The sequence below is a fragment of the Salmo salar genome, chromosome 20, assembly GCF_965601325.2.
Source record: "Salmo salar chromosome 20, fSalSal1, whole genome shotgun sequence".
Classification (NCBI taxonomy): Eukaryota; Metazoa; Chordata; class Actinopteri; order Salmoniformes; family Salmonidae; genus Salmo; species Salmo salar.
In genome coordinates, this window is record NC_138310.1 from 71,959,839 (window position 1) to 71,972,248 (window position 12,410).

Below are 12,410 nucleotides of genomic sequence, written 5' to 3' on the forward strand. Positions count from 1 at the left end.
GCACTATTACACACTATGCTGTAGGTACCTGTAAAATAATTTTTGGTTTTAGTCTTTTATATGAAGTTTTCTGCTGCGTTTGCAAATCCTTAAATGTGTAATGATGGCAGGCCCCTTGAAGAAACTGAAAACAAAGGATTCGTCTGTGAAATAAAGGTTTCACCATTTTAACCAGTGATAAACTGGGGCGTATTCATTACGCCGGTTCTGTTGCAAAACGTTTATCGAACGAAAGGGTGAGGGATCTACATGAGTTTGTCCAAAAAATCTCGTTTCGCTGTGTTTGCTTCCGTAATGGAGTACGCCCCAGCTCGAGGCAGTTGCAACTTGCGCTGGTCCGCCAGCGGTGGCCTTTGTGATTTTATGAGGCAGTATCCAAGCGCGGTCGGTTTGAGAGGAAGCTGTGAAGACGCGTCGCTATAGAAACAAGTGCAGGAAGTAGCTGCGGGCGATTTCTGGTAAGCAGTATTTTCTGTGATCAGGAGTGTTTTGATACGTATTTTAGGCATTTATATTAACGTTATTGAATTGTGGTGCATGTATTGATTTTCACATTAGGAAGTTGTGCGGTTGCTTGGCTCATGTTTAGACGCAAGCTAATGTTAACTTTAGCCAAAACTGTGATTTAGCTAGTACTATCGGTCGTCGGTTCAAATGTTGCACGAACGGGATTATTGATTCTGGCTTGATACTGACGACTTGGTGGTGTTCGTAAGCACACTAACTACGTTAGTTCGTTAACTTAACAAGCCAGCATATTTGTTTACCTACTTGTCAAACTAGCTAGGTTTATTGCAACCTATGCATTTGACTAAAGTAAAGATGTTCGTCAGAGCATATGTGGGCATCATATGCGCATCTTGATGCTGTGCCCCTTCTCTACCCACTCCTGCTCACCAGTAATGTCCCGCCCAGTGATCCAGCCCCTGAGTGCAGGGGCCACTGCCCCAGAGGCGTTGTCCTTGCTACACCAGCGTCTCTTGGTGGCGGAGGAGCAGGCAGAGTCTCTCATCAGAGATATGGGCAGTCTGGGAGTGTCCAGAGAGCAGCTCCTGGAGCCCGTGGAGAGGGACCCCATCCAGCGTCCCATTAGCCCCGTGAAGATGCACCGTGCCCTAAGAGAGCCTGGAGGAGAAGGGCTACTGTGGCGCCAGTGTGATGGGCTAGTGAGCAGGGTATGTCGCATGGAGAGCCTCCTGCAGACCCTCAAGCTCACCACTTTTCGCTTGGAGACTGAGAGAGAACTGGATCCCTCACACTCAGGTAATGGCTTTGACAACCTGAATCAAAACAATGTCACAAACACATTAGGGAAGTCGGTCATTTTATCTTTTGCTAATGGCGTGTCAACACCATTCTGTTCCTTTTTGGCTCAATCAGTCTTTCTCTTATTTCCTATCCACATCTGTCCCTCTGTCTGCCTCTGCAGCCCGTCTGAAGGAGCAGCTGTCTGCGCTGCAGCAGGAGAGTGATGAGGAGCAGCGGGTCTCCAGAAGGGAGGTGATGCGGCTGAGGGACCTGCTCCGTGAGGCCTGTCTGGACAGGGACGAGTCCCGGGGGGAGGTGCAGAGACTGGGGGAGGCCCTGGAGATCGCCACCACCTCCAAGGTACCCAGACCAACCACATTACATCTTTTAGCAACACACAGTCTTTATGTCAGAGTTTACCCACCTTTTGTTTACTAATACAGCCAAGATGAGTATATGGCAAATATAGGCATTTTCTGATATTTAGATAGTAACCCTATAAGTTCTGGTACTGTTGTTGCAGATGGAAGTGGCTCTGGCTGCAGAGGAGCTGAAGATGGTCAAAGTCCAGATGAGTGAGAAGCTTCTGCAGGTGCGGTCACTGTAGGGGCATCATGGGACAGGGTGGTGGAGTAGGGGACGTCACATGGGCCATCTGACAGAGAAGGGAATACATGATTCTTGCTCTACCTGTGTACCTTAACAAAACAAAACTTCAACTCTAATGATCCCTAACTTTTATTTAGCTGAAGGAGCAGATGTCCCAGGAGTCTGCTCGGTCTTTTGAGAATGAGAAATCCCACAGTGCACTACTTCAGAGGGTGGAGGAGATGGAGACAGTGGTGGAGATGGAGAGAAGACAGGTACGGTAGGTGTGAAGCAATACAAGTTGAGAAAGAAAACAACCATTGCTATCCTGTCCCTCTCTGACCCCAGGCCCAGACAGTGCAGGCAGACTGCCATGCCCTGCGTTCTGATGGACAGGCCACTAGACAGAGACTACAAGAGGAGAAGGACAGAGGCCACAGGCTGCAGGAGCAGTGTGAGCAGCTCAAAGGGCAGGCAGGTTAGCAACACTGCATTGTGGATGTTTTCATATTCTGCTGTACAGTGTGGTCCCATCATTTGATGTGCTAGTGTTCCTGAATGACAGATTTCATATGGACAATTAAATGGTTGATCTCTTCATCTATTTATAGAGGTAAAAGATTCCCTTGTTTTGGAGTTGACAGGTGAACTAAAAGTAAGTGCCAGCACTTGAGTGATATCAATCAACTGTGTTGAGTGTGTCTACCTGAGTGTGTGTTGTGTATGCAGTGTGTTAATTAGTGTGTATTGTGTATGCAGAGTGCACGGCTAGCCCTGCAGAAGCAGCAGCAGGAGAATAGCAGGTTACTGAGAGATGGAGGAGATCTGAGGACTGCAGCTGACAAAGTCCAAGTCAGTGGCCCACCTCAGAATATACATACTATACATTAAAGACCATTATAAACCGGGTGGTTCGAGTTCTGAATGCTGAAAGCTGTGGTATACCAGACCGTATACCACAGGTTTGACAAAAAATAACTTTTTACTGTTCTAATTTTGTTGGTAACCAGTTTATAATAGCAATAAGGAACCTCCGGGGTTTGTGGTATACTGTTTATATACCACACCTCCTCGGGCCTTATTGCTTAATTATACTATGGCTTTGTTGAATACTTATTTCTTATTGGCTTGAAGGTCATTCTAGAGCATTCATTATTTCCCTATAACGCCCATATATTTGCACGGTTTAATTCAATGGCTACAGTTCATTCTTACATGTTCTAGAGTTGAAGTCAGAAGTTTACATACACCTTAGCCAAATACATTTAAACTCAGTTTTTCACAATTCCTGACATTTAATCCAAGTACAAATTCCCTGTCTTAGGTCAGTTAGGATCACCACTTTATTTTAAGAATGTGAAATGTCAGAATAATGGTAGAGAGTGATTTATTTCAGCTTTTATTTCTTTCATCACATTCCCAGCAGGTCATACACTCAATTAGTATTTGGTAGCATTGCCTTTAAATTGTTTAACTTGGGTCAAACGTTTCGGGTAGCCTTCCACAAGCTTCCCACAATAAGTTGGGTGAATTTTGGCCCATTCCTCCTGACAGAGCTGGTGTAACTGAGTCAGGTTTGTAGGCCTCCTTGCTCGCACACACTTTTTCAATTCTGCCCACAAATGTTCTATGGGATTGAGGTCAGGGCTTTGTGATTTTGTTGTCCTTAAGCCATTTTGCCACAACTTTGGAAGTATGCTTGGGGTCATTGTCCATTAAGAAGACCCATTTGCGAGCAAGCTTTAACTTCCTGACTGATGTCTTGAGCTGTTGCTTCAATATATCCACATACTTTTCCATCCTCATGATGCCATGGTGCTTCACAGTTGGGATGGTGTTCTTTGGCTTGCAAGCCTCACCTTTTTTCCTCCAAACAGTTCTATTTTTGTTTCATCGGCCCAGAGGACATTTCTCCAAAAAGTACGATCTTTGTCCCCATGTGCATTTGCAAACCGTAGTCTGCATTTTTATGGCGGTTTTGGAGAAGTGGCTTCTTCCTTGCTGAGCGGCCTTTCAGGTTATGTCGGTATCGGTCTCGTTTTACTGTGAATATAGAAACATTTGTACCTGTTTCCTCCAGCATCTTCACAAGGTCCTTTGCTGCTGTTCTGGGATTGATTTGCACTTTTTGCACCAAAGTACGTTCATCTCTAGGAGACAACGCATTTCCTTCCTGAGCGATATGATAGCTGCGTTGTCCCATGGTGTTTATACCTGCGTACTATTGTTTGTACAGATGAACGTGGTACCTTCAGGCATTTGGAAATTGCTCCCAAGGATGAACCAGACTTGTGGAGGTCTACAATTTTTTTGCTGAGGTCCTGGCTGATTTCCTTTGATTTTCCCCTGATGTCAAGCAAAGAGGCACTGATTTTGAAGGTAGGCCTTGAAATACATCCACAGGTACACCTCCAATTGACTCAAATTATGTCAATTAGCCTATCAGAAGCTTCTAAAGCCATGACATCTTTTTCTTGAATTTTCCACGCTGTTTAAAGGCACAGTCAACTTAGTGTATGTAAACTTCTGACCCACTGGAATTGTGATACAGTGAAATTATCTGTCTGTAAACAATTGTTGGAAAAATTCTTTGTGTCATGCACAAAGTAGATGTCCTAGCCGACTTGACAAAACTATAGTTTGTTAACAAGAAATTCGTGGAGTGGTTGAAAAATTAATTTTAATGACTCCAACATAAGTGGATGTAAACTTCCGACTTCAACTGTATGTTTGAGCTGCTTTTGAAAGCAAAAGTCAAATTGGAAACATTATTGGCTTTGTTGAATGCCATTATGAAAATCGAAATCTAGGACTGATGGTTTGGTAAACTAGCAAGTCTATTTGATTGGTTATCATGGCAACTACTGTAGCTATCTAGTAAACCCCCTAGCGACTTCATTGGATGTTGAACACATTTCTACCGGTAGATTAACACATTTCTAGTGGCAAATGTGCTAAATTATAGCCATGGTATTAAAGGGATAATCAACTTGGAAAATAATGCAACTCTGTGGAAGGTCAGTTCCACTCCGCTGGCACGTCGTGGAACACACCTTCCATGTCATTCATTCTTTTCCATAGAACGCATATCCCATCATTGGCTATCCCTTATTTATTTAAAAAATAGATTGCAGTATATTTCTAAGACCATGTGTAGATTACCATTTTAATCATGAAAAATCTCAGGAATAAATGGTGACATTTTGCTCTCATTTCCTCTCACAGGCATTTAACAACCAGTTGGAGAGTCAGTGCTCTGAGTTGAGTTCAGCCCTACATTCTCTTACTGTGGAGAAATCCAAGCTACAGACTGAACACCAGGCTAGCATTAAGGTAATGCCTCTCTCACACACACACACACACACACACACACACACACAGACACACACACACACACACACACACACTAGTACAGGCTACATTTTATTCTGTTCCTGTGTCTCGCTCAGGCAGAGAGAAGTCGTGTGACCAAGCAGTTGCAGGAGCAAGACCTCCTGCTGGATGCAGCCAGACGCAACATCCAGGCAGAACTGCAGGGGGCGCTATCAGCTAAAGTTAAATTGCAGATGGAGCTGTGGGTGCTAAAGCTAACTGCAAATACTCAAAGGAATGAATAATCTCTGAATGAGGAATGAATAGGCTCTCAATGATAATGCTAGCCACACACATCCACCAATAACAGCCCCTGTCTTTCTGCACCACAGGGAGACTCTGAAGGTTGACCACACCCAACTTCTTCAGAGTTCCACGGTTGCCCAAGAGACAGTTGCCACTCAGCGGGAGCTGTTGGAGCGTACCATTGAGAGGCTGCGGGGGAATCTGAACTCGGCTGTAAAGGAAGGGGAGGTCATGAGGACAGACCGGGACAGTGCAAAGACTGAGGTGCAGTTGCCTTGTCTCTTAGAAAATACGTAGCCTAAGAGTACAAGGTTGTATGATAGAAAAATTACAAGATTATGTTTAATACTGTTTATGCATCGAATGGTTGTTTTATGCAATAGAATAGGGTTCTATTAGAACTCTCTCATCTGTGTTTGTGTGAACTGAGAGGTGCCTCTGAGGTTTAACGCTGACAATTGATTTATGAATGGTTTGGTTTCATAGAATGCATTTCATAGAATGAGTTGGTGTTTGTTTAATGTAAGGTACCAGGGACAGATGGCTCGGGTATGGATAATGATGAGAGGAACCTTGCCTTAGGGGCCAAACTCTGGTTTCTATACAGTAACAACAGTCTTCACAGCAAATGCTATCTGGCTGGGGGATACTCCTCTTTCATATATCAAGTCTCACCTTTTGACCCATTCTACACATCTGCTGTTTGTCATGTAGACTAAGAGGGTGTATTTTTGCTATAAAATATATTTGTATTCTTTCTATGTCAGAGCTCTCGGCATAACACTCAAGAGTGTTGGGTCGACCAGCCTCATTATTGCAGAGCACTTACTCTATGCTCCCTTTATTAATACGTTTTGAAAAAAGTTATATCCTGATTGGTGATTGGCCTTGTCTTTCCTCGTTATTGAGTATTTCCATGACTATTTTAGAATTTCCACGTCTATTTTTAAAGCTTAACTGAGCTTTGCATTGTCTCTCTTTATAGTTTCTGTGGATGTCTTTAAATGTTATGCCCCTATCTCTCTTTTTTTGGGGTCACAGATGTGCATTGTGGTCACCAAGCTAGAGGGTGAGAGGAGTGCTCTGGAAACACAACTCGCTAATGTCAAGGTACTGTACTGCCAATGATCTCTGATAATGATTCAGACTGATCTCAGACCTGTATGAAAAGGACCTGCGCATTCACAGTGAACACACTTCTTGTCCGAATCTGACCATAGCTTTCTTAACTGTCCACTTTGCAACCTGTGTGATTGACAGCTGGAGGCAGGATCTCTGAACTCCACCTTGCAGAAGCAGGAGGAAGAGAACAGGAGGCTCATGGGAAAACTGGCTGTCATGGAGCATCAGCAGGTGAGAGATCCATTCAGTATCTAGAGACTGGGGTCACATCACTTTAAATCTGTCCATCCATAGTGAATGTGTGTTTGTATGTCACATACTTTCTCTATTTTCTTTCTCCATCCTGACCGTTTCCTCTTTCCCCTCACCTCTCAACTCGTGGTGTCCTCTTTACCCAGAATGCTCAGCAGCAGGTGGAGAAGATGCTTAAGGAGTTGACGGATAGTAAGAACAACCTGGCCTATGAGAAAGGGAAGCTACAGGTAAGGAGTTGACACTAAAACCATTGGTGGAAAAGGTATCTGATTTATCATACTTGAGTAAAGGTAATGATACCTTTATAGAAAATGACTCACATAAAAATGAATGTAACCCAGTAAAATACTACTGGACTAAAAGTCTACAAGTATTTGGTTTTAAATGTACTTAAGTATCAATAGTAAATGTAATTTCTAAAATATACATACGTATCAAAAGTAAAAGCATCAATCATTTCAAATTCCTTACAAACATTTTCTTGTTTTTTTATTTTATTTACGGATAGTCAGGGGCACACTTCAACACTCAGTAGGGAGTAGGGATGACCAGCAATGTTCTCTTAATAAGTGCGCGAATTGGACCCTTTTCCTGTCCTGCTAAGCATTCAAAATGTAACGAGTACTTTGGCATGTCAGGGAAAATGTATGGAGTAAAAGGTAAATTATTTTCTTTAGGAATGTAAAAGTACTCAAAAATATAAATAGTAAAGTACAGATACCCTCAAACTGCTTTAGTACTTTAAAAGTATTTTTTTTTACTTAAGTACTTTATACCACTGTGTGTGTGTTCATGTATCCTCATGTTGAAGTGTGTTATCTCCTAATGCTCTTCCTCTCAACCAGACCAGGGTAGATCAACTCCAGGAGGAGCTGCAAGCTTTAAGGGACACCCATGTAGAAAGTGTCCAACAATGCAAGCTGAGCTCTGTGTTAGAGAACAAGTACACACAGGTACACACACTCATGGTAGTAATGTGGTTATGTGGTAATGTAGTAATGTCAAAAACAAGGTGACTCCCTAACATACACCTGTCTACTCCCTTACAGGTCACCTCTGAAATTAGCACCCTGAAGACAACCTGTCATAAACTGGAGGCTCAGCTCAGGCAGGCCCAGGCTGAAGTCCAGGTGAAGGAGGGGGAGGCGATGTCGGTGGTGGCAGCCAGAGACGAGGCTCTGAGGGACAGCCAGGCCCTGAGGGGACAACTGGACAAACTGCAGGAGCAGCACAGGGACAAGGTCAGAGGGCTAGTAAAATGGTTACCCAACCTGGGTCCTGGAGAGCTACATGGTGTGTGCAGGCTTTTGCTCCAGACCAGCACTAACCCACCTGATTTTGCTCTGTTTGTCCTGTAGCTGTGTGAGCTGGAGGACTGGCTGGGTGTGTCTCGTCAGGGTGGAGGCAGTGTGGCACAGACCCTGGAGAACGTTTTGGCCTCCCACTCCCGTCTGCAACACAACACTGAGACAGTACAGAAGGAGCTGGGGAGACGAGAGCAGGAGCTGGTCTCACTCAGGAGAGACAGGTCTGTGTGTCTGTGTGTCTGTGTTGTGCATGTATATGGCTGTATGTTTGAACAACCATGTATTTTTCAGACTGCAGGCTCAGAGAGAGATTCAGAAGCTACAGGCAGAGGTGGAGAAGCTCCAAGACATCATGGCAACAAGTAACTCCAAGAAAAACAAAATGGTAACTACATCATTAATGAGTCATAAACACACATACCCACAAACAGCTCTTAGCTTTTAGTAGTAATAATAGTAGTTTACAAAGATATGTTTGATTGTCTAGCTGGAGCCCTTGCGTAAGGCCCTGGATGTGGCAAGGCTAGATAACAAGAAACTAGCCCAACGTTTAGAGCAGGCTGTGTTGGCCAACAGCACTCTGCAGGCCAACCTGGACCGAGCCAGAGACCAACACCAGAGCACCATCACACAGAGGTAACTAACAGGGACTAATGTGGATAGTGGGAGTTTATTTAAGTGTGGTTTAAATACGTGAAAGCGTACATGGTTACTTTGCATGAATGTGACATTCATGTCTATATTTTGCATGTATATCAGAGAGGTGGAGCTGGCTGAGGCCAGGGCAGAGATTGGTCGATGGTCAGAGCATCTGGAATCTATGAAGCTTCAGATGAGGAAAGAGAGGGACTCTGTGAAGAGGTTGTCACAGAGAGAAATCTCAGAGGTACTGCACTCTCTCTCATACTCCATCGCTTCTTTCCATCAGTCAGAACTCTAAATATCATCCTACCTCTTTCCTCACCCCTCTTTATTTCTCTCTTTCCCTTCTGTTTGTGTGTCTCTCTCTCTCTTCAGTTGAGAAAGGCTCTTGAGGACTTGTCATCTAGGTCAGGTGACCTCTCCAGGGCAAATCGGGAGCTGCGGGAGAAGGCGTCTGAGTTGGAGAAAGTGGTGTCCAATCAGAAAGCCCGTCTCAGAGATCAGAAGACACAGCTCAAGCAACACCTGGATAATAGAGCCACTCTGGGCAACTCTCAGAAAATAAAAGTATCTACAGTACTGTCTACTATATCAAATGTATTGGTCGCATACACATTTGAGATGTTATAGCGGGTGCAGCAAAATGCTTATGTTATTAGCTCCTAACAATGCAGTAAAATGTCAAACAAGTACACATAATCATAGTAATAATAAAAATAAAAAGACTACAATAAATCTTAATGTCTGACTAGAAATGTTCTGCGCAAATAATGTAAGAATTAACACACACATAAAATACTTCAAATTTAGCTAGGAGTCAGAAACAGGGTGGCCGGGTCTGTTGGTGCCATCTTGTGGACAAGCACCTGCTAAACCAGATGTTCTATTTTTGTGACTCATGTTCTCCTCCCTCTGCACTCAGGACATGGAGGGAGAACTAAAGAGCCTCAAGACCTTGAAGGATCAGTATCAGAAGAAGAACTATGAGCAGGTAGGACACCTTACACGTTCTATACCTGTGGATGTTTACAGTATGGTACACATCAGTCACCATTGTCCTGTCTGTTTTCAGAGTGAGTTGATCCAGCAGTTCCGGTCCGAGACATTATCCCTCCAGCGGGAGCTACGGCGCCTGTCCTCCAGCCAGGAGGGGGAGCTAGAGGCTGAGAGGGAGCTGAGACACGTCATGCAAGACAAGTGTCAGGTTAGCAGGGGTTACGTATCTTTGTCATAAGCTAGCCTCGCTTAACTCAATGTTTTTCAATGGCTTCATTTAATCTCCTTTACTTCTTGTCTTTGATGGCATATTGAAAGACAGCCATGTCTGTTTATGTGTGTTTGTCCTAGCAGAGGCTGGAGGAGAGCATCAAGAAGCTGCAGGAGGCAAAGGACCAGGCAGAGCAGAAAATGAAAGAGGTCAGCCTGGAGTCACAGCAGGTAATACTCTTCCTCAACCACCTGGAGTCAAGACAATTTCATTTGTTCTGCTCCCTCATCTTCAACACCTTCTTGCTTGGTCATTAATTCTCTCACTCTGTATCTCCGTCTGTTGAGCGTGTGCACCTAAATAGCCCCTGACGGGTGAGTAAAGTTGAACTGAATTGGAATTCTCCTGACATCATGCTTGTCCCCACACTCAGATATCAGAGAACCTAGAGGAAGCTCACAGTTGGTTCCGGTCCAAGTTTGATAGCCTGAAGAGTGATGGAGAGCCAAACAGGTCCATGGGGGACGAGCAACCACAAGAAAATGGACACCATACCCTGGAAAGCAGTAAAAGGGGTGCACACAGTTCATCATGCAAACGCAACAGAAAGGTGCTTTTCTCTCATCACTTTATCAACTCTCACTAATAATGAGTCTGCAGTCCCCTCAGCTTTTATGCCTTCTTTGTTTGGTGTTTCAATGGTACTTCTTCACCACAGTTCCCCCAAAGTGACTCCATTAAACTCAATGAAAGAGACTCTAGGGAGTGCTAAAATCCCTGAGTGAAAAGTATGTCTTAACTGGCTGAGAAATTCAGAGAATTGTCCAATCTGTAGGAGTAAGAATTACAGCTATTCATTAACTTATAAAATATAAACTTAGAAATAGTCCTCACAACCTCTTAGCTCTAAAAGCGTTATTGGGTAAATGTTTGGTTCTCTTGGGGGGGGGGTTAAAGAGCTGAGAATTTTCTCGGTTGCAGGCAGACTATTCACATTTTTCAGGGAAGGAGATTTCTAGTAAAAAGGAGGTATTGAGTAAATTTGCTGTACAAAAATGTCTCATTGTAGTGCTGACGTTAAAGCCCTCCACCAAAGTTAACAAAGACGACGTGCAGACCTATAGCTGGAAAAACATATCAGGGTTTGAACCATCCAATTTAATATTTTTGAATTATGGCCATGACTTTGCCCTGAGCATTTTTTAAGCACGCACCTTATTGAAAGCCCTTGGGAATTTTAACACCAGTTCTGTGATCCAAAAAACTTTGTCAGACACTTTATGAAAATGGCCTGAGGTGTTTGTCTCAATGGGTTTATTCTGTGTCTTGTCAAAGAGAGTGGTGTTGTCTTACAGACAGTTACCCAGTGGCTATGGGGATGTGTACTTGAACAGGATGAGAGTGGTTCCGGATGTAGACTCATAAGTGCTCTATTTTATTCTTGTCATGGTCCAGACTTGGTGTGATAGCAGGCCTCCAGAACCTCCAGAGTGGGAGAGATGGAGAGCCACCATGCAACGCTGGGAGACCAAGAGAGAGCTGGCTCGCATCGCAAATGGATACAAACCTGGTGGGACACATGCGCTAACACACTCACACGGACACACACAATAAGACAAGCATACTGTATAGTACACACACACACGCACTGGACCAAGGTACATGGAGAAACCAACCCCTCACACAATGATCCCTTTTATTTATCCAAAACATTGAACACCAAGAAATATGAGCGAGATAGCAGCTGAATGCTGAGAACTGTATGTCATTTTTTTATCTCAGTCTGCACTGTGTAAAGCTGGTTTTGAACATGCTGTTTTCAGAATAAGAACTGTACAATTATAACTTATACAAAGATTGTTCTTATTTTTAGATTCTTCATACAAAATTATAATATTACTGTGTATAAATGTTTTTTTGATTGGATTCACAGTTTTGTATGTACAGAATATAGATGATTTGTTATGACTGAGGACTGTCAATGATATTGATCCTTTCTTTGAAAGCTTCTTGGCTGTCAGAGTGAGTATGCACTGTATCAAGGAAGGCCCTAGAGTTAACATAATCCAATAGGAACGGCTCAGAGTCCATAATGTCCAATAGAAATGGCTCTCAGTTTAAGTTTTCCAATAGGATGGATGATGTTGTTCAACAGGTTCATGTTTCTATCTTAAACATCTTCATGCTAAAGAATCCATACTCTGGGGAGTGACAGTGAGACATGGGGAGATTGGAGTGTCCGGTGGATTGAGAAGCATAGTTCACCTTGATGTACACTAAGGTGTGAGGGGTTAATGGTTCAGACAGACTAGTCCATGTTGTTCCATCATTATTCTTTGCCACTGGGGACACACTTAGCTACAAATCCTGAGCAAAAGGTCACTATGGATTCAAAACTGTACAAACACACATACTCACAGTAA

General features: G+C 43.5%; 1 protein-coding gene across 2 annotated transcripts; it reads left to right on the forward strand.

The window, feature by feature from the left end:
- The first annotated feature begins 354 nt into the window (after positions 1 to 354).
- ccdc150 (coiled-coil domain containing 150) lies at positions 355 to 11,948 on the forward strand. 2 transcript variants are annotated; one of them, XM_014163245.3, is made up of 26 exons: positions 355 to 458; positions 901 to 1,263; positions 1,430 to 1,608; positions 1,772 to 1,840; positions 1,995 to 2,111; positions 2,185 to 2,314; positions 2,448 to 2,491; positions 2,596 to 2,688; positions 5,062 to 5,169; positions 5,286 to 5,410; positions 5,541 to 5,718; positions 6,496 to 6,564; positions 6,715 to 6,807; positions 6,975 to 7,058; positions 7,677 to 7,784; positions 7,881 to 8,072; positions 8,190 to 8,359; positions 8,430 to 8,523; positions 8,626 to 8,774; positions 8,898 to 9,024; positions 9,156 to 9,347; positions 9,703 to 9,771; positions 9,853 to 9,984; positions 10,128 to 10,217; positions 10,421 to 10,597; positions 11,443 to 11,948. In XM_014163245.3, exons 2-26 carry the CDS (start codon positions 903 to 905, stop codon positions 11,599 to 11,601), a joined length of 3,309 nt encoding a protein of 1,102 aa, XP_014018720.1. In that variant the 5' UTR covers positions 355 to 458; positions 901 to 902; the 3' UTR covers positions 11,602 to 11,948. The 2 variants fall into 2 exon arrangements, with proteins under 2 accessions (XP_014018720.1, XP_014018721.1); XM_014163246.3 differs by having other exon boundaries at positions 10,131 to 10,217.
- Positions 11,949 to 12,410: the final 462 nt, after the last annotated feature.